General features: G+C 46.1%; 1 protein-coding gene across 1 annotated transcript; it reads right to left on the minus strand.

Annotated features, from left to right (window-relative positions):
* Positions 1 to 20801: 20801 nt before the first annotated feature.
* On the minus strand, positions 20802 to 23087 carry LOC123049602 (peroxygenase). Its single transcript, XM_044472498.1, has 6 exons — positions 22929 to 23087; positions 22684 to 22836; positions 21813 to 21898; positions 21594 to 21688; positions 21377 to 21502; positions 20802 to 21173 (listed from the first exon to the last, which is right to left on the minus strand). Exons 1-6 carry the CDS (start codon positions 23041 to 23043, stop codon positions 21020 to 21022), a joined length of 729 nt encoding a protein of 242 aa, XP_044328433.1. The 5' UTR covers positions 23044 to 23087; the 3' UTR covers positions 20802 to 21019.
* Between the last annotated feature and the right edge of the window lie 270 nt (positions 23088 to 23357).

Below are 23357 nucleotides of genomic sequence, written 5' to 3' on the forward strand. Positions count from 1 at the left end.
AGGAGAGGGTAGGGCTGCGCCGAAAGAGAGACGGTTCTCATGTCTTGGGCAGCCCCAGACCTCAACTATATATAGGGGGGGAGGGGGCTGCGCCCCCTCTAGGGTTCCCACCCCAAGGGGTGGCGGCCAGCCCTAGATCCCATCTAGGGGTGCGGCCAAGGGGAGGAGAGGGGGGCGCCACTAGGGTGGGCCTTAAGGCCCATCTGGACCTAGGGTTTGCCCCCTCCCACTCTCCCATGCGCCTTGGGCCTTGGTGGGGGGGCGCACCAGCCCACCTGGGGCTGGTCCCCTCCCACACTTGGCCCACGCAGCCTTCTGGGGCTGGTGGCCCCACTTGGTGGACCCCCGGGACCCTCCCGGTGGTCCCGGTACATTACCGATATCACCCGAAACTTTTCCGGTGACCAAAACATGACTTCCCATATATAAATCTTTACCTCCGGACCATTCCGGAACTCCTCGTGACGTCCGGGATCTCATCCGGGACTCCGAACAACATTCGGTAACCACGTACATACTTTCCCTATAACCCTAGCGTCATCGAACCTTAAGCGTGTAGACCCTACGGGTTCGGGAACCATGCAGACATGACCGAGACGTTCTCCGGCCAATAACCAACAGCGGGATCTGGATACCCATGTTGGCTCCCACATGTTCCACGATGATCTCATCGGATGAACCACGATGTCGGGGATTCAATCAATCCCGTATTCAATTCCCTTTGTCTATCGGTATGTTACTTGCCCGAGATTCGATCGTCGGTATCCCGATACCTTGTTCAATCTCGTTACCGGCAAGTCTCTTTACTCGTTCCGTAACTCACATCATCCCGTGATCAACTCCTTGGTCACATTGTGCACATTATGATGATGTCCTACCGAGTGGGCCCAGAGATACCTCTCCGTTTACACGGAGTGACAAATCCCAGTCTCGATTCGTGCCAACCCAACAGACACTTTCGGAGATACCTGTAGTGCACCTTTATAGCCACCCAGTTACGTTGTGACGTTTGGTACACCCAAAGCATTCCTACGGTTATCCGGGAGTTGCACAATCTCATGGTCTAAGGAAATGATACTTGACATTAGAAAAGCTCTGAGCAAACGAACTACACGATCTTGTGCTAGGCTTAGGATTGGGTCTTGTCCATCACATCATTCTCCTAATGATGTGATCCCGTTATCAACGACATCCAATGTCCATGGTCAGGAAACCGTAACCATCTATTGATCAACGAGCTAGTCAACTAGAGGCTTACTAGGGACATGGTGTTGTCTATGTATCCACACATGTATCTGAGTTTCCTATCAATACAATTCTAGCATGGATAATAAACGATTATCATGAACAAGGAAATATAACAATAACCAATTTATTATTGCCTCTAGGGCATATTTCCAACAGTAGTCGCATAGAAGAAAACCCGCATGCAGCGACCTGGGGAGCTGGACCAGTACAAGAAGTTATACCTCAGGTGGGCGAGATGTCGCTTAGGCGGGCGGGCGGGATCTGCCCACACGACGGCAGCGAACAAGGGCGCGGAGGACCTTCGTCCGCGCCAGCGCCGGCTCCGAGAGGACGGTGCGCATCGGCTTCCTCCATCACCGACGGCGACAACGTCAACGCTGCACCTCCTCACTTCCCGCGACGGACGGGATTCGGCCGGATCTGTGACCATCGGTGAGGAGAGAGATAGTGTGGACACTGTCATCTTGTTTTGATATGGAGAGGGTGAGAGAGCGAGACGCGAGAAACTCTATCAAACAAGAGGCTATAATGGAGTAAAACAATCTCTCCATAGCAGTGGTTTTAAATAGAATACGCGCGTTCCCGGAAAAAAGAAACGAAAACTGACGGACATTTTTTTAACGTACCAAGAAAGAAAACTCGATCAAAAACACGCCCCCGCTTCCAGGTCGCGAGAGTCGTCGCGCACACACACATAGACATAGACATGCATATCCGTGTTTACGTAAAATTCCATTTCCATCTCCATCTCCAATCATATTTGTCCAACTGGCACATTATTTACGTTGTTAATTATATACGCGGCAATATTAACGTACAACATCTCTTGTTTGCGGGCGTCCGGACCGCTGCCACGGCCGCTCCTGACCAACCCGAACCCTCTTCATCACCCGCGCGTGCTTCCCGCCCGAAACGGTCAGTGCCGCATTCATGCCCGGCCAGAGCGGACGCGACCTCTCACTGGCGCCGGCATTGAAGCGGCGCGCCGGCCGAGAGAGCGTCGCCCGCGCCGCTTCCTGGTGCACGCGACTGCTCCGCGTTCAAAGGTCGCAATAGCCGGCCACAACATGCATGTAAAAAGTTCTTGGGAGTCCGTGCTACAGCTAGCTGTCCTCCCCAACTCGTCAATCTCTTCCAGTAGTACTAGTACTCCATGGCGCGATCCATCGACAAGCAGGCGGGAAGTTATCGTATACTCGGTTTGCGGTGAGTGGCATGCCGAGCGACCGTGTGGGGTCGAGCCGTGGAGGAGGGTGAGACACGAACGCGACAGACGTGATTTAAACGTTGGTTTTGCTCGATGGCGCGATCCAACGAAACGAAACGTTGGTTTCTCTCCGTTTCCATTTTTTCTCCGGAAAAACGGAAACTTTCCACTCCATTTTCATTCCTACTCCAAGGTTGCCCCGTTACAACATTCCATCAAATACAAAGGAAAACTAACACGCATGCTGATGCATCTCAATGATTCACAGATCATAGCCAATATTTACTTCACAACTAAAGACAAAAGTTGTGAGAGCGTGTACGAAAGAAAAACTACTGATGGGGTCACTACGACTCAAACCCTAAACCCTAAACAGGATTTAATTTCCTGGCCAGGTAGAACCTGTCGAAGGAAAGACGGCTGGCACCCTCGGATCATACGATGCTTTTGTGCAGTTCCACTAAAATCGAGCTGAGCATCCCTGATGGCAAAGATATTGAAGAAGTGTGATTAGAATAATAGTACTGGCACTAGTTCATGAGACATAAACTCATCACAAGTAGAAGCCGGTAGAAGTAGAGAAAGATCGACATGGAGATGGAGCTACGTGGGGAGCTGCGGCAGTGGAGCAAGCCGGCTCCAAAAGGAAGATGGACTACCTGGGACGTCGGGCTGTAGCTAGAAGGGCGGTTGGGACGCGGCATCGGCCCATACCGCGGTGACCCCCGATTGGGACGCACCGACTGTGGATTTTCTCCCTCGCCGATGTCGACCGCGTCTACGCAGAACATTGTTCCCTTCCCCCAGCTGCGGGATCAGGCCGGATATGTGACCAGCGGTGTGGCCACCGTCGTTCGATGCTTGTGAAGAGAGCAACCCAAGCAAGCAGGCTTGTAGCTTAGGCTCCTGCTAGTGTATATATAGTGGTTTTCTTTTTCTCTCCATATCAACCATTTTATATTGCGTACGTGTCATTGAAGAGTGAAATGATGGTTGCTTCTTCCGACTAACTTACTGTGTGATTTGACTGCTCCTTTAGTGGCCCCTACACGTACTCCCCCTACGTGTATGCAACAGTCACACGTACACATGGACGCAAAAACGCGCGCGACGCCCTAATGCATGCATGTCCGAGCACACGACGGAACACACACGGTCACGCTCAAGTGCTCAACCTACACGTGCATGCACACACATACTCAGCCAGGGTGAGCTAGTGACCGTATAAACACCGGAAAATGTATATATTGAGCGCAATGAGCGTATTATGAAGTCCACTGACCGTATTTTTACAAATATACAGTGACAGACAGTGTATTTATCTCGTTTGAAATTAAGCCATATTAACCGGAGAGGAGGCAGTATGGACTAGCATTACTTTGCTGTGTCCCGTCAACTTGCCGAACGAGGAGAAGCTTGCAGGACGGGAGAAGCTTGCGCGCGGTGGCTCGCAGGACAAGGAGAAACTTTTGACTAATGCAAGCTGTCCTTCGCTCAGGCGGTGGACGTGCAACAGTTAATTCGGTGTCAGATTGCCAGAAGCATACACTATACTAGTACTATTATTGTTGCACTTCCCGAAGAGGCGAACAGCCAAGCGCAAAGTTACTAGTACTACTAGGTACTACTAGGAACCGGATGGAGGAGCGTCTGCACTCTTATTATATTTTTAAAATGTGATAAAGCAATCTTCAACACATTTGGTTCTCTTCGAGGGTTCTCGCATGTGATAATGGAAGTTGATTGCATGGAACACTCGCCACAATTCTCGCTTAATTCTGGCTCATATCCTGTTACAAATAGGAGCGCTCGGTAATATTTCCTCTCTTTTTTGTTATTCAGCATGTAAACAGGTCAGCAAACCTTGCGGCGCATCTTTGTGCGAACCGTGCTTGCTGCACTTTGAATGTGGCCGAGAGCTGGCTTGATGAAACACCTCGCTTCCTACTTCTTTTTTTGCGGGGTACCTCGCTTCCTAGTGACCAGTGTCTTGGCTGATCGTCCTAAGAATGCTTATATATGAATAAAGCTCTCTCATTTACCCGCAAAAAAGATTAAGCCATATTAACCGGAAAGGAGGGAGTATGGACTAGCACTACTTGTTGGTGTGTCCCGTCAACTCGCAGAACGAGGAGAAGCTTGCAGGACAAGGTGAAGCTCGCTTACGCCTTTTGACTAATGCAACGTACCTCGCCCAGGCGGTGGACATGCATCAGTTCATTCGGTGTCAGATTGCCAGAGGCATACACTGTAGTACCGAACATGCGGAGTACCATCATTGTTCGACTTCACGAAGAGGCGAAGAGCCAAGCGCAAGGTTTAGTAGTACGAGTAGTACTACTACTAGAACCGCATGGTGGAGCCTCTGTACTCTTATTTTTCTTAATCTTTGATAAAGTACACATTTATTCCGGAGAAGGGCGGAAAACGGCAGCCCAACATGTAATGATGATATCGATCAACCATGCTCGAATATATCTTGGCCTCCGTGCGAGCCCGTCTGTGTGTTCTCGCTCCTCGTCTCTCTCAAGGAACGGCGGGTTGGCCATTTTGCCGTCAATTGAGATCGGTTTGCTCACACTCCGGTCCCACATGTCAGTGATATGCCAAGACGAGGTGCGTTGACCGACTGGCCATACGCGTACTTGGTTTTGCACCTTCATACTACTCCTCCCTCCGTCACAGTTTACAGGGCGCGCTTCATTATGATGCATTTCTCTCAATGCATTTCCACCACCAGAGAGACTTTAGACGCGTTTGGTTTAATGCTCAATTAATTAGGGCGTGGTAACCGCAATTTTCTCTCGATGTAGTACTACGGAGTGGAGTACGTGCATGCATGTGTCTACCCGGGGTGGAAGCACTGCATGCATGTGTGTACGCATTATTTCCTCTAGTAATAGACGCCGTGCTATAACTACCAATGCTATTTTTCAGGCCGACCGCTAGTCGCCTTGGTCCCAGAGATTTTCTCTTTTTCTGAAGCGCGCTCTATAAACAGTGACGGATGGAGTAGTATGAGCGGATTCAAAGAAGAGCGTATTGATGGTTGCTTCTTCCGAGCAACTTACAGTGGGAAAGGTGGGGCTTATGATTTGACTGCTCATTACTCACTATTAATGCGGCGCAACGACCGGTCTGAGTCTCCCATGCGGCTGTGCACTACCCCCTCGGTTCTTAAATATACTCCGGAGTATTTGTCTTTCTAGAGATTTCAACGAGTGACTACTCAAATATTTGTCTTTTTAGAGATTCAAATGGACTACTACATACGGATGTATATAGACATATTTTAGAGTGTAGATTCACTCATTTTGCTCCGTATGTAGTCACTTGTTGAAATCTCTAGAAAGACAAATATTTAGGAACGGAGGGAGTACACATACGAAGCAAAATGAGTGAATCTACACTCTAAAATATGCCCATTTGAAATTTGTAAAAAGACAAATATTTAGGAACGAAGGAGTATAATTTTGTGCATGGCACATGGACCCGGATGCCGAAGAGGCTTCTGGCAATGCTATCAAGCTTCCAGCATTTGTTTACATAATTGACGTACTATGCAAATAATTTTCCAGCGACATGAAATTGTACAATGGTGTGAGCTTTCAGCTTTTGTTTCGTGTGTCTTGCCATCGATGCTCTTTCGGAAACAATAAAAAACTAACTTCCTTGCTAATCAGAGCTAATATTTACATCACAACTGAAGACAAAGTTGTGAGAAGGTGTTAAATTAAAATTGATCCATGCTTTCATTGGCAGCAACGTCCCCCCAGCTCTGTCTAAATCAACAAGGCATGTTGGGAAAAAAGTAGCTGTCTGGAGCATGCAACATTCCGATCATTTTGTGCAGTTCCACTAAAATAGAGCTGAGCGTCCCTGTTCCAAAGATATTAAGTGTGATTACGATAATAGAGGACTGCTGATGAAACAATAAACACACAAATAGAAGCCGGTCACCTTTGCAGTCTCTCTTAAGACTAACTAGTTGGAGAAGATTAGGCTCGGAGTTGGATGAGGAGGATAGAGCAAAACCAATCTCCCTTTGTGCAGTCGCAATGAAATGTAGAGACGTTGCCCGTGTGACATTTTGGCAGAACTGCACAAAACACTCTTAAGAAAAAAGTGATTTGTGCAGTTCACCAAAAGGTCGCAATAGCAACGAGGTGAAATGGATAGCCCTGTTTGCAAAAAAGAGGTAGAAAGGAAACAATTACTGGCCAATAACAGTTGATGACACATGCGACGACAAAAAAGAAGCATATTCCTTGTCCTAAGGGAAGATAACAACACGGTTGTGTTTGTCTAAAACGGTGTGAGGACGAGATTGCAATATGGAAAGTACGCCGGACGAGCTACGTTTTGGCAAAGAACTATGGAAGATCCACATGCAGCGACGTGGGAAGACGGGCAGTGGAGCAAGGCCGGAGGGGATACCTGGAGGTCGTCTGGATGTAACTAGGTGAGCGGCGGCGGGCGGAATCTGCCCATACTGCGGCAGCGAGCAGGTGGCGTAGGCCCTACCACACCGGAGCTTGGTCAGAGAGAACGGCGTGTGCCGCAGATCGGGACGTGCTGCCTCGGCGCCGTCGAACGAAGAAACGATGCATGTCCTCCCTTTCCGCCAGCGGACGGGATGCGGCCGGATCAGTGACCAACGGTGAGAGAGAGAGAGAGGCCACCGCAGCCTTGTGTGAGATACTCTGAAGAGAGACAAACCAGGCAGGCAGGCTCCATTGTATATAGTGGAGCGGACTACCTTTTTCTCCATAAAAATCGTTTTATATTCTGTGTACGTGCCATTGAGCGATATAACTTTATTTAAAAATAACGCGCCAACGCATCAAGTCAAACTTTGTTTCGTGCACGCGTGGTACACGACCTCCGTAGGTAAACAACCGCTACACGCGTTCAAATTAGCACGTGGGCTGCCATTTCGTACAGAAATGAGCTCCACCCTGTACCCGCGCGGGTGTGGCTGGGCACGAAGCGTGAGTACGTGCACGGTGCACCTATTCTCTTCTTGTATACGTACACCACCTACGTGGGGTTGTGTGAGAGAGATACAAACGTAGAGAGATATAGTGTGTGGGTTCGTGAGAGTTTTTTTTGGGGGGGGGAGGGGAGGGTGGGGTCAATCAAAAAATGTAACATATGCAATGTGTGTGAAATAGAGTCCTGGATATATCATATATATAGAGGGGGCGATCCACGAGAAGAGAGTGGAGGTATCATCGGCTTGAGGTGTCCATAGAATCGAAGAGAGGGATGATGTGTGTGTGTGCGCGCGCGATCGATAAAGAGTGCCATCGAATTTGTGTGTGCCCACGTCAAAGATATAGAGTGGCTGGCCTACTGGAACGTGAGAGGGGACATGTGCAGTTTGTCTCTGTGGCATGGATACCTACCTACAACGCTCGACTATCGGTGTGTGGTGGGGGGGAGGGAGGCCTAATTAACTATAGAGGTACAATGGCTGGTATATGTGTGGAGGAGGAGAGGGGCCTACCTCATGTATTAAGGGAGATCGATCTACCTCATGTATTAAGGGAGATCGATCGTCATCCATGCATATGTGTAGGAGAGGAATAAGGTTGGGAGAGAGATAGAGCTAGAGTGTTGGAGGGGGTGGTAGTGGAGTTGCTTCTAACAAATGGTGGGATAGGCTTGCTAGACAACCGGAGGGCACGCCTGCAATATCAATAAGAGAGGGGATGGCTGCCTGTCTGTGCACGTGCGTGTGAGAGACGGGTCAGGAGGCATGCATGAATGATGGGGGGCGATATGGATGTGGTAAGTAGACATAACTACATAGGAAGATCAATCGTCCTTTGTCAGAGAAAGGAGAGACATAACTTGTGAGGTACGTCGATCGATGGGGGGGAATAGTTAAAGTCGACCTAGGTATATGTTGGGAGATCGATCGGTATACATGCATGTGTGTGTTAGAAGCAAATGAGGCACGGGGAGAAGGATAGAGAGAGAGGGATGCATCTAGGAGGTGGTGCGAGAGTCATACTATATCGAGGGGGAGAAGTGTGCGAGTACGAGATCGATGAAAAGAGTGGTGGGAGTGAGGCATGGACGGTGATAAGAGAAGAGGGGAAGCTTGTGTTTTGTGCTAGGCACACCTGGCTAGAGAGGCATATCGATCGATGTGTGCCGTAAAGAAGGAGCTGGGGGGCCTACACACACCGTGGGTGAACGACCTAAAGTGAAAAGACGAATTTGCGCGATGGAGCTAGAGAATGCTGAGGGAGGGTTAGAGGGATGCGGGCGTCTGCATGCACGAGAGAAAGTTAGCGCTAGCTAGCTACAAAGATAAGAGGATTGTGTGGGTGTAAAAGACGAATAGAGATCATACTTCATTATAAAAAGCGAATTCGGATATTTGAAGAATTTATCATAGTGTTTTAAACCGACGCATGTGTGAATATATATAACGGTGATACACATGGTGTGGTTATGAACATGTTATACTACATATAATATATTTTATCTCTACTCTTATAAAAAACGGAGTTGTTGATGATGGTGCCATCCTGCAATATAGGCCGTCCGATTTATATCTGACGGATAGGAAGGAAACTATGGCAATTTTGAAAAAAGATACCCACACCCCTCTCCATATTTGCAAATTAGGCCTCCCCTTGATCATGTTGATGTTCTGTGGAACGCATGGGCATCTTGCTAGTACTACGTATAACATATAGAACATTGATCATAATTTGGGCTAATGTGTGGCTTTTGCAGCTCAGGTCTAAATACTTGTCATAATGTAGGGGGCGGGGCACTATACTATGTGTGATAAACACGGTGTACACGTATGGAACATGGTTTAGATTATGAATATATAGTTAGTACATCAAATGTACTATTATTTGGAATCAACATCAAGTGTATTCAAAAAATAGAATTCGAGTTCATGTAGTACACATAGTTCATATCTATCTCTATAGTAATCATGTGGTGTGTTATTAAGGTAATACACGAATGATGGTTGAAGTTGGCAACAATCATGATTGTAGACTTGTTATTGAAATAGAGCAACGAATTCAAATTCAGTTCGAATTGCAGCGGTAGTATAGACATTTGGAATGCACTAAAATATTGGTATGAGTAGGTTACATGCATTATACAGCAAGCGAAAAAATTAATTGGACATAACATGGATTCATACTACCGAATAGCATTTAATTGCACTAAATTGTTGGTATGAGTAGCTTTAAATAGCATTTTTATAGTAAAACGGGGCAAGACTCTCTCTTTGTGTGGTCTGAATACTTTTATTTTTTTCGTTTTCTTTTTGGTTGAGGAAGTGTGAATTGATTTGGTACGTACAAGTACAATATTACACGTTAGGCTTGTCCCTAAAATTCAACCCGCGCCTTGTTATATCCCGAAAATTCAGATATCGTGCTCCCAAAACTGGCGCCTTCACAACCCGCGCCTTGCTATCCCGAAATTACAACGCGCGCGAAAACTCCCTCCAGCTGCCAAATCCCGACACGCGAAATCCCCCTTCTAACCCTGAGCCGAAAGGGCCGCTAGTTCAAATCGGTGCGGGGTACTTTTGTAACACACCCTACATTTTGGACAAGCGCGTTCCTAAGTCATGATTCACCCCCTCCCATCGCCTCCTTTTTGCCATTCGAAATCCCAGGCCGCCATAACCTCTCCGCTCCAGCCGCGAAACCCCACCCTCCTCCGTCCGCCACCTCACCGCTGCCCAGCCGGAGCCTCTTCCCCGACGACGTCGTCCACCGCAACAGCTCGACGTCCCTCGTCCACCTCCCCGGATGAGGATCCGTCGTCCATCTCATCGTCCCGCCGGTTCAGCCGCCCCGTCCTCCACCTCCAAGGAGCTGCTCCGACGATCGCCTCGTCTATCACGGTTGCTCCATCCCCACAGCGCCGCCTTAACCTGCTCCACCGGAACCGCAGCATCCTCACCGACTCCTCGGACGAAGCCGAGGCCTACTCGGCGCCACCAAAGAGGTTGTACACTCATCGCATCGCACCTTCTCCTTAGCTCGACCTCCCGGCGCCGACGGTGCTCCATCCCGCACCCCCATGGAGCGGCTACCTTGAAGCCGGCGCCGCTGGCGACATCTCCACGGTGGCTCTCCCCCCGTGTGAGGCCCCTTCAGCGGCGGCGTCCATACCAGCCGGATCTGCTGCTGCTGCTCCGGCTCTCGCTCGATCGCTCGCTCGCCAGCTGCTGCTGCTCCGGCTCTCGCTCGCTCGCGCTGCTGCTGCTGCTCTCCCCCTCGCTCGTGCTGCTGCTCTGCTCCGATTTAGCTACACTTCAGTCGACTGAATCAACTTTTGGGTCAGTCGATTTTCAGGGTGTGGGGTGGCTCGCCGGAGTTAAGGAAGAACCACCCGCAGCGGGGACGGGGGCTCGCTAGAGAGGTACCCCACTATCTATCTTAGGGTTCAGGGTGGGGTCCAGGGGGCCTATAGGGCTGGCCGGGGCGGCGGCGGACCGGCGGTGGGGAGTTGTTTCGGGGCGGCGAGGCGGCGCTGGGCCCGGTTCGGCTGGTGGTGGCTGGCGGCTCAGGGGGGTGCAGGTTGAAGATGAACTGCAGGCCCTCCCTAAACTACATGTCAAGTGCCTCTCTGCTACCATTGCGTTCAGTTTCGACAGTAACATTCAGATTCCACAGTAAATTTCAGTTTCGACATTGAAGTCAGGTCAAATTAATGTTCAAACTTGAGTTCTAAATTAGTTATGGGGCACATATCGAGGAAGCAATGAATAGTATCTCTGTCTAATATCTGGTTCACCTAGGGTATGCCTATGTTGTTCATCTTGGGTGGGAAACAAATAGTAAAGCAATCATCATCTGTCTTTTTATTAAATTAAAGCAAACATCAGCCTACTATCATTATTTTTGGATCCATCCACTGGTTGTTACCATCACTCTAAATTTCTGCATGCTCTCCTTACATAATCTCACCATATTTTTTTCGTATGCATGTCAGATATTATACACAGTCATGCTGAACATGTAGAGAAAAAGAGAAGAGTTTTGCGCGGCAATACAATGTCATGCAGACATCGCTCCATGGTGGGTTCAATGGAAAACCCTCCCCACCCCTCTCCAGATTGTAATCCAGACGAAGCTATCTGTTCTGAGGCGGATTCAGACACCGCTGACCACTCCTATTTACCCCCCAAGGTGTTTGCTCTACCTTGGCATGATGATGTTAGTCATATCATGCATATGTTGCCTTGCAGTGCCTACTTTTGAAATCATATATGTCATCTGCTTAGTTTAGACATGTTTTGTAATGCCACATGTTTAGTTTCTATATCATATATGGGAATTGTGCAGTCTCATGTCTTTTAGCCAGCCATAATATACGTGAAATGTGCAATGCCATCCTGTTTAACCAGGCATCATATATTTGAATGATATCTTGCCCATCCTTTTCTTCATTACATTTTATTTGTCGACAATGTTTGTACATTAAACTACTCTTCCTGTGAATCAGCCATTTGGGTGGGAGATTGAAAAATCTGGAGTGAAAACAAGGTGTTCTGAGCAGACAGTGCTACCTGTCGAAGCAGATCTCTTGTTGGGTCCCGATAGCTCCTCAGAGATGGATTCAGAGACAGATGACCAGTCCTATTCCCCCACCGAGGTGTATGCTCTAACTTGGCACGGTTATACTGCTCATATCATGCATATGGTGTCTTGCATTGCATAGATTAGACATCATATACACAATATTCAACACCATGTTCTTAGTTCATACATCATATCTAATGCCCTCTGTTTAGCATATAAATCACATATGTGAATTAAATGATGTGATCCTGATTACTTAGATAACATGTAGGTGAATTATGGCATGCGATCCTGTTTAGTTATCTATCATATCTTTGAATTATGTTATGCTAAGCTATCCAGTTTAGATAGACATCATATATGTGAAATTATGTCATGCTATCCATTTTAGTTAAACAATATACATGTCAACTATTTCATGCCCTCGTTTTTCACACTATCTATTGCATCTGTCTCTCATACAATGTCTGTACATTCAACTATGTTTCCTGTTTATCAGCCATTTGAATTGGAGCGGGTGATGCCAGCATCTAGCGGACTAAAAACACGGTCTTCAAATAAAACAGTGCTACCTCTTGGTGGAGATAGCACCCCGGTTGTACATGCATGAGAACCAGCCATACCACACATAACCCAAACTCTCGCAGATTGTACCCCTACTGCGATGGACAGAGAACCAGCTTCACCCAATCTAACCCCAACCCCAGCAGATAGTAACCCAGTTCCTGTTGACACATCACCATCTCCACCACAGAGCTCCCAAACAAGAGCAGTTAGTAAGGCAGCTCCAGTCCCCAAAGGGCCAGTACTACCACGGTGAACCCCAACTCCACCAGTTAGTACGCCTATTCCTGTGGAGGAAGCACAACCAGCTAGTCGTAGTTTAGCATCTATCGCATTTGATGTTGTTAAATCGTATGTGCGTATCTTCCCATCTTGGAAATATTATACTGAAGATGAAGGAAAATGCCAGTTGCAGGTGTTTGTCCAGGAGTTATGTGTAAGTAATGTTATTCATGGCAATTACTTTGCTTTGTCCCATACATCCTACCTCCATGATGGTTATAATACAGCAAATTTTCCCATTTTTCTCTATAGAGAAGAACCGATTTGGAAACTCGGGATGAGGTAACCTGTGCTAATACCTCTGCTATCTTCAAGAATGCTTGGTGGCAGTATCGGAATTACCTGAAGAAAACGTACTTCACCGGCAAAGAAACTCATCAAATTCCCTTACGTTCTCCTGAGACACATTTACTGGACGATGACTGGGAACGCCTTGTTCTATACTGGTCCCGAACCAAGAATGTGGTAAGGTCTATGAGCTCATTTTCTATTTTTAAGTACTATATTCTTGCGTCTTACTGTACTCTGTCCATGTAGAACAAGTGCCCAAACCTGAAGAAGAACTGTTCTAATTTAAGATTCCATTGCTATCATAGTTCAAAAAAGCGCTAGGCGTTAATTGTGCGTTTTGCCACCGCCTTGCGCTTTACTAACCAAAGCGCATGCTTATGTGCAGTTATGCATAGACTAAGCGTAGTTATGCGCAATGCGTTTCGCCAACGCCTAGAGCCTAGGCGCTCTTAAGCGCTCACTTAGGCGCGCCTTTTTAAACTATGATTGCTATCGTGCATACTGCTTTGCTCTTGTATCACTGTATTTTCTCATGCAAGCTTATTTTTAAATTGAAGGATCCAATCAAAACTTCAATGGCACAGGAGGTATGTTCACGCATGTTTCTTTAACATGCTTGCTCTTATTAATAGCTCTGTTGATTTCAATTTCAATTGTGTATACAGTTGACTTCTCATATCATGCACATTACTAGCATCACAACAGAGCCAATAGTGTTGTTGTACATGTAGACCCGTGGTACCCATCTGAAATCTTGTTGTGCCGTGTAGTTTCCCACGCTTTGTATTTTTTCACTGCTGCTTTGTCTTGAACTGATATGATTTGAACCGTGTCTCTATTTTGATTTGGCAAGACAATGCAGTGACCATAGGACATAGACATATGTTTGTTTGATGCTTTTATTATGTACTAGTACTTGGCAATAGAAGACTTGGTAGTTTAATCTTGTCCACCTTACTAATGAACTGGTTCACCGAAATGAGATTCATACACTAGTACATGCTAAACTGTTATGTGTCTGCTTGTTTCTTCTTTTAGAATGCTGACAGAATATTGGGGAAGAGTGCCTTATTAAGCAATGGTAAAGGAAGTAATGCATATAAGGTTCATGATAGTGACACATCCTTGTTGGTCTCCAACAAAGCTGATAAAACAGCTAAGGAAGACTATCTCGAAGACAGTGAGACAACCCCATCCTGTCTTGGTTTAGTGTTGGAGTTACTGGCCACTACCGCTTGCACAAGCTATTCAAACTCACTGTCTGAATCAATTCGGTTTCTTGAGTCTCAACTACAAGCTGAAAGACATCGATCAGCTGTGCTGCGACAAGAAGCGGAAGGACTGCGGAAGTCCCTGGAGTATTCAGATGCATACTTTCTGGTGCAACAGCAAGCGTTAGAGGATTTTAGCGCCAAATAGGACAAAGCTAATAAGCTTGCTAAGCTTATTGCCAGCATGGTGGATACCACGTTTCTTGAGCTCTTATGAAGTTGTTTCAGTTATGCTCTTGTTTTGCTGCCGCGTTTATTTGCACTGGTGGCCAATTTTGACGGCCAGTGTATGTAATATGCTGCTTTGTTCCCTATATTTGCACTGGTGGCGAACTTTGATGCCCAGTGGATGTAATATGTGTAATAGCGGTAATAGGCTAGCGTTAATTGCTTGCTTATTTATTTCCTCATTGTCTTGTTTAGTTGTTTGTTTGTAGTCACTGCAGTTCTTTTTCTGTGTTTTTCTAGTGGCCACAATAACCTATTTTTGGAAACTAGGCCAAAATAATCATGGCAACACACGGACTGTTGTAACCATGGGCCTCCCGCGGGCCGTATGATCCATGGGCCTTCTACGGGCCGTAGGATCCATTGGCCTTCTATACGGGCCGTAGGATCCATGGGCCTTCTACGGGCCGTACGATCCATGGGCCTTTTACGGGCCGTAGGATCCATGGGCCTTCTACGGGGGGTATCATCATTTCGCCAATCATGGGCCGTACTATTCGTGGACAATAACGGGCCGTTTATTGGCCGTATTTGATAACTCTATGAAAACAGCCCAACGGGTTTTTTCCCACATGAAAACGGCCCAACGTATTAACGGGCCGCAAATGGGCCAACTGTAACCACGGGCTGAATTTGGCCCACAAGCAGAAAATGACAGTAACGGGCCGTAAGTAACCGAATGCTGGAAATGAGCCCAAGAATAAATGGGCCCTGAGAAGGCCGAAAGATATCATGGGTTGGAAACGGCCCAACGGAATAATGGGCCGTTAATGGGTATAAAGTGATACACTATTCATTACGGGCCAGTTTTACCACGGGCCGTTAAGGGGCCGAGGGTTACTAAGGGCCTCATATGGGCCGAAAGACGTCATGGCCCATACATGGGCCGGAAGTTAAAACGGGCTGGAATTGTATTGGACGGCCCAGATAACGCTACTGGGCCTAATTCGGATAGGCCGTAAACGGGCCCTGGGATAGCGGGCTGTAAATGGGCTATATGCGAACAGGCCGTTAACAGGCTTTCCTTGGGCCGGTCCGCCACCTTTTGACCAAGTCAAACGGGCCGGCCTTTTCACATGAATGGGCCTCTGTTGGGCCGTGCCACGTGTCGGCGTATCATAGGCGCTTTGGGTCCAATGAGTGGATGATATCTGTACCAACGGTGAGTCGACACGTGTTTCCTCCAGCCAATGATGATTTTACACGTGGAAAATCCCCATTGGTCGGGGCTGTTAACGGGTTATCGGATCCAAAACCGGACCCGATAGCTTAACGGCGTTCCGTTACGGTGGATGCCATGTGTCGGTCACCCTTGACGAAAGCACTTCTGTGACGCGTGATTTATCATCATGGAAGTGGACACTTCCGTGATGATAATTTTGGTAATGTCATGGAACACTTTTACGACAGCACAGGTATGACTATCTTGATTCTGTCATAAATTTGTCATGGATGTACATGCATGACAGAAAATGTGACCTACTGTGACAAACATGTATCATCATGGAAGTGTATTTTTTTTGTAGTGTATCGTCGTAGTGCTTAGGCGAAGCCCTGCGCCGGTAACTTCATCATCACCGTCGGCACACCGTCGTGCTGACGGAACTCTCCCTCGGCCTCAACTGAATCAAGAGTACGAGGGACGTCATCGAGCTGAACGTGTGCTGAACACGGAGGTGCCGTACGTTCGGTGCTAGGATCGGTCGGATCGTGAAGACGTACGACTACACCAACCGCGTTGATATAACGCTTCCGCTTTCGGTCTACGAGGGTACGTGGACACACTCTCCCGCTCGTTGCTATGCATCACCTAGATAGATCTTGCGTGATCGTAGGAATTTTTTTGAAATTACTGCGTTCCCCAACAGTGGCATCCGAGCCAGGTCTATGCGTAGATGTTATATGCACGAGTAGAACACAAAGAGTTGTGGGCGATAATAGTCATACTGCTTACCAGCATGTCATACTTTGATTCGGCGGTATTGTTGCATGAAGCGGCTCAGACCGACATTACGCGTACGCTTATGCAAGACTGTTCTACCGACGTGCTTCGCACACAGATGGCTGGTGGGTGTCTGTTTCTCCAACTTTAGTTGAATCGAGTGTGACTACGCCCGGTCCTTGTTGAAGGTTAAAACAACACACTTGACGAAAAATCGTTGTGGTTTTTGATGCATAGGTAAGAACGGTTTTTGCTAAACCCGTAGCAGCCACGTAAAATTTGAAACAACAAGTAGAGGACGTCTAACTTGTTTTTGCAGGGTATGTTGTGATGTGATATGGTCAAGACGTGATGATATATAAATTGTTGTATGAGATGATCATGTTTTGTAACAGTTATCGGCAACTGGCAGGAGCCTTATGGTTGTCGCTTTATTGTATGAAATGCAATCGCATGTAATTGCTTTACTTTATCACTAAGCGGTAGCGATAGTCGTGATAGCAATAGTTGGCGAGACGACAACGATGCTTCGATGGAGATCAAGGTGTCAAGCCGGTGACGATGGGATCATGACGGTGCTTTGGAGATGGAGATCAAAGGCACAAGATGATGATGGCCATATCATATCAGTTATATTGATTGCATGTGATGTTTATCCTTTATGCATCTTATTTTGCTTAGTTCGGCGGTAGCATTATAAGATGATCTCTCACTAAATTTCAAGGTACAAGTGTTCTCCCTAAGTATGCACCGTTGCGACAGTTCGTCGTGCTAAGACATCACGTGATGATCGGGTGTGATAAGCTCTGCGTTCACATACAACGGGTGCAAGCCAGTTTTGCACACGCAGAATACTCGGGTTAAACTTGACGATCCTAGAGAGTTATCCTAGAGAAAAATAAGTTGAAAGATTCCGGGTGATTCGGGTATTTTTCGGAGTACCGAAGAGTTACGGGAATTCGCCGGGAGAAGTAATGGGCCTTATTGGGCTTTAGTGGAGAGAGGGGAGAAGGGCCAAGAGGTGGCGCGCGCCTCCCCCTGCCCAAACCGAATTGGACAAGGGGTGGGGCGCGGCCCCCCTTTCCTTCTCCCTCTCCCTCTCTTTCCTTCTCTCCTACTCTGAATAGGAAAGAGGAGGGGAATCCTAACTGGACTGGGGAGTCCTAGTAGGATTCCCCACACCTGGAGCGCCCCCTTGGGCCGGCCACCTCTTCCCTCCCCTCCTTTATATACGTGGCCAGGGGGCACCCCAAAGGCACTCAAGATTTGTCTTAGCCGTGTGCGGTGCCCCCCTCCATAGTTACACACGTCGGTCATATCGTCGTAGTGCTTAGGCGAAGCCCTGCGCCGGTAACTTCATCATCACCGTCGCCACGCCGTCGTGCTGACGGAACTCTCCCTCGGCCTCAACTGGATCAAGAGTGCGAGGGACGTCATCGAGCTGAACGTGTGCTGAACACGGAGGTGCCATACGTTCGGTGCTAGGATCGGTCGGATCGTGAAGACGTATGACTACATCAACCACGTTGATATAACGCTTCCGCTTTCGGTGTACGAGGGTACGTGGACACACTCTCCCGCTCGTTGCTATGGATCACCTAGATAGATCTTGCGTGATTATAGGAAAGTTTTTGAAATTACTGCGTTCCCGAACACCATATTGGGTAATAACACTTTGCTCACATGCTCCGACCCGCACGCGTAGACATCGTTGTAAACAACACCGTAGAGAACATCACAACCAGAGCTAGTGTGTAAACCGGAAATTAACTGCAGGGGAGGGGAATTATTACCGCTAAAACTCAAATAGCAAATCGGGGTTGACAATCCCACCCTAATAGACGCGCAAAACTTTTGTGGAACTCTACCTATCCAACATCCAAACATTGTGGGGGGCTGGGTAAGTTGGAGGCGACTTGGATCACCAACCATATAGAATGCGTAAATTCACATTGCCAAAATAAGTGTTTAATAGTCTCATCGTGATGACGTAAACAACAATATTAGTCTCTAGCCAATTGTGGCAAGCGAGGTTGTTCTTTGTTAGGATCACTCCTCGAGAAAGATACCAGATAATTTTTTTGAACTTTTAGTGGTATCTTGGACATCCAAGTCTTTTTGTTATTGCGTAATCTCAAGAGTGTGTAAGAGCCATGTACGGAAGAATATCATACGGAAACCAATATTCAATGAAAACTTCATGAAAACCATGTAATCTTATGTAAAGTTTCCATTTATGTAAGGTGCCAACAGAGTTCATCCCGGCCTGGTGTCAGTTGGGTCACAACCAGTCGCTCAAGAGGAAGTGCCTTGACACAAGGTGGAGATCGACCAAATCCTGCTTAAAATAAATATTAGGCGAAGACGTGCTCAAAACAAGTGAACTTACTTTTATTGTGAGCAATATGGTCTAGGGCTAGATATTGTTCTCGAAGAGTGGTGTTACCCAACCATGTATCCTCCCCGAAATGTATCTCCAAGTCATTCCTTCTTGCAAAAGATTCAAAGCGGAAGACATGTTTCTTCACCGTCATCAGACCCGCCTAAAAATGCCAGTCTACAGGTTTCCTATATGCCTTGGAAAAGGTTTTGAGCTTGGATACTTGCTGCGCAAAAGGATTTACTATACATCAACCTTTGTCAAAAGCTAATACAGGTATTTGCTGAGCAAAGCGTTGTTTTTATCTTTGTGGTCTTGAATACCACGACAGCCCTAGTCTTTGAAACGACAAACCACGTTTCATCTGGGCAGTCATTTACTCGTACACATAAATAAATCAAGTACTTGAGAATCACATTTATGAGGGGTAAAGAAACATTTGTCTCCACAACAAGTGTATTTGTTCTACTTCTATTCATCTCTTCCAGTCTCAGTAGAGAAGATGTCACCACAAGCTTGCATGCATGGTGTTAACATGGGAATATCCTATTATACGTTCGATCGTGTGATCCAAGTTTCCAACACCCCAGAATGGTGGTGAAGAATATTACGCGTGTTGCATGAGGTGTTGCTTCAATCGATGTTCGTTGGGCAAAATCTAGGTCTCATTTCAAGCGGCGAGTGGTTATTATGGTCTCCAAGGCCTGGTATGGCGAGGGCATTTGTAGGTGCCCCTTTCCTTTTGAGCCGGTTCAATGCAATTTTCAATCTTAGATAGGTGGCGTATAATTGAAGAAAAAAGATGGTGAGTATGATTTACAATGTATTATACTTCCCGTTTTTAAATATAAATCTTTTTAGAGATTCCACTATGGACTACATACGGAGCAAAATGAATGAATCTACACTCTAACATATGTCTATATACATTCGTATGTAGTTTGTAATGCAATCTCTAAAAAGACTTATATTGAGGAACAGAGGGAGTATATTTACTGGTCATTTTGTGTCCAGTTGTATCTTCATTATATTGGCTACTGTCTTTCTTCATTGACAATTTTCAGTTTTAAGATGCCTTTTCTAAAAAATGAAATAGTTTTCTTCGCATAGGAGCATACATAGGATATTAGTTCCCCTTGTTTTATTCTACTTTTCCTTTTTTGTTCATTTTCTATTCAAACTATTGCCAATTTTTTCAATTTTTCTTTCTTTATTTTTCATCCTTTTCATTATTTGGTTATTATTTTTCTTGTATTTTAGTCATTTACAATACATGAATTATTTTTACAATTTACAAACACAATTTAGAATTCACTAATTTTTAATGCAAGATTGTCTTTACAAAAAAAATATTATAAAATTTAAAAATAAATTTTGCACATCTATAATTTTTTGCACATATTAAATGACGCACAATTATATTAAAATATTTTTATGAATATATATAATTTTTTTGCACATTTTAAAATTATGCACAGTTATTATTCATAATCATTTTTTATAAAATCTATGAACATTTTTTTAACTATGCACAGTTACTTTTTGAAATCCACCGCTTTAAAAAAATTGATGATGTGTTTTAAATAATTCCTTATTTAGACCCGGCTAAAAAACATTTTTGTAGAGCGAGGAGCGAGTGGTCTTCTTCGATATGTTTTTCCTTCCGAGTGTACATCGACCATATTTTTGTCTAAGTAGCTGGGCCGGCCCGTTTGTGGGGAAATCACCGCAGCGTAAACACAATCGAGTTAGTACTCTTCCCTCAAGAAAATAAAAAAATCAAGTTAGTACTCTCTCTGATCCAAATTAATTGTCACAGCTGTAGTACAACTATCCCCTAAATAAAGTAAGAAAATTCAACAATCACAGTAAATTCAACAACCACAGTACAGAGTACTTATGTTCTCAAGTTTAGTTGAGAAGTGTACAACTTTATTCTCTGAATTTTGTACTCGTTCCTCTCTTATTTCATAGGCATACATGAGGCAATCGATCTGGTCGTACTCATGAAGATGACAGAATTGCACTCTAGTGCAGCTTCTCGTGGGCTTCCCTCCGTTGCTGGGCGATGAACTCGAACAGGCTACCATCGAAGCAGCGGCGAACAGCTTCCCTGGAGAGGAACCCTTCCTCGTCCTTGGCAAGCACGTACAACAGTATCCACTCTCCCTTGCTCACAATCCTGAATGTACATGAGTTCAGACCAAACATGAGTGGAACAACGCTTCCACAGTTCATTTCAAGTCACTGACTGCTGATGAAACAAAAGATGCAATCGAAATGGTTTGATGCCATCCAATTCATTTATTGTCCCAAATTATTGCATATGAAACACAAAAAACAACTCAAGTAAACTGCTGATGAATTCGTCAGTGCTCTGCTCACCATCCAATGAAGTCGAAGTTAAGCCGGTTGCCTTCGGTCATCCTCCAGATGTCGCCGAAGCTAAGCTTGTCCGGCGCCGTGCGGGCATACTTGCTGAAGATGCTCTCGAAATTTACCGGCATGAACCTATATTTGTTTCCCAGTTGGAACGTTTTTTTTCTGAAAGATGGTGTAAAGTTTTGAACTAGTAGTAAGCAAGTTTGGAGTGTGGATTTACCTTCCCTCTGTGTCATAAGTTGAGGAATCGCTACCATGCTTATCCCTATGGATGTTCTTGATGTATACGGGCAACAAGAGAGACGGTATCCAGCTCTATATATAGCCATTATGAAAAGCAAGGATGAATAAGAGCCTGATGAAACTTTCCAAGGAAAAAAGAATGTCGAGTATAGTGTATACAATATGGTAATCATATTTCAAATCTTTTTGTACTTACAGGTAGAGTTGGGAAGCTGAAACCAATATTAAAGACAATTGCGAATACGAACGACACGATCACGTTGAAGCCCAATGCCCTCATTCCTGGAATTCAGGCAATATAAGTACATAAACTACGGCAACCACCGTCAAATTTTGTGGTTCTAAAATATAATTTTTGAAGAGCCCTGTCGCTAAAGCTATGCATATTTCACACTACACTAAATATGATGTTAATAACTCACTAATTTCCGTCACCGTGCTAAATTTGAAGTTATTTCACGCCGCTAAGCCGTCGTGGCCAGAGGAATAACGCAAGTGAGTTCGATAAAGCCATCCATCTGTCTCATTCTTTCTTCTTGTTTTCGATATATAGGATGCATTGATGCAACACTTGGTTATTGAATGAGCATGTTTGTGTTTTTTTTTAATGCCTGGAGATGTGTATGTCAAATATATGTGATACCTTACATATGATGTCTGATTGCATGCTTATTTCTTTTCATGATTCAAGAAAAATACAAAATGAAACATAGTTTCGATATAGTTTGAGTTTTGCTTCAGCACACCCCCCTTAAAAGTTTACACGATTCTTGAAGTTATTTAAAAAGGATATCGCCATATTAGCTTGCAGATCAAACTTACTGAATAGATTGACATGGATACAGAGACTGTTTTACCCTTTTTGATTGAAGGGGTAAATGATGATCTCCACTTTAATCCGCATTGAAATCTGTACTATTTTTAAGGGGGTGTATCGAAACAATGTTCGTATTAAGTTTTTGATAGCTTCTGGCCAAGCTGCAGCTAAATGCCCGCCACTTAATCCTTTGAAACTAATTGAACCTCTTCACAAGAATTTTACGAACAGGCCATATACAAATACATACCTCCATAAGTTTCCCAGGGATAGACGATGCCGTCGCCATCCAGGTCGAAGAAGGCCACATGCTGCTGCAGCACGCTCTTCTGCCCGTGCTCGTGCCCCTCCACGGCCCCTTCAGGATGGTACACATCGGGCACGACCAGAGCTCGAGCCAAGTCTGCATGCATCCATGCCTGTTAGTCATGCTTTCTGCCTTGCTGATGAAACCATGCACGTACTACGAACGGAAGAAACGGGGCAGGCACCCACAGGGCTTTGGGAGGTGTGTCTCCAGGTCTGGCCGTACCGGCCGCTCGGCCGTCACCGGCGCCTCCTCCGCCACCGTCGACGTTGCGTCGGCGGGCGCCTTAGCTTCCTCCGCCATAAAACCCTCTGTGCGCGTGCGCCACACTTTCCGGCTTGATCTCGCGAGTCCTGCTCTTCTTTATATACACGCAAAGGAAGGAAGCGCACCCACGGTGCGTGTGCAGCGAGCGACAAGTGAAAGTGTGCACGATTGCTTTACCCCCGAGGTGTCACTTCGTGATTTGGCACCGGGAGCCTTCTCTGTGGTCTGTGGCGGCTTGTACAGTGAGGTCGCTCTCCCGATCCGTTGTCCGTCCATGTCACATCATTGTCCATGAGGCATGAGCCGTACGGTTCCATCTCCCTCGTGCTGTGCCACATACATTTTGCGGT

The sequence above is a fragment of the Triticum aestivum genome, chromosome 2D (assembly GCF_018294505.1).
Source record: "Triticum aestivum cultivar Chinese Spring chromosome 2D, IWGSC CS RefSeq v2.1, whole genome shotgun sequence".
NCBI lineage: Eukaryota > Viridiplantae > Streptophyta > Magnoliopsida > Poales > Poaceae > Triticum > Triticum aestivum.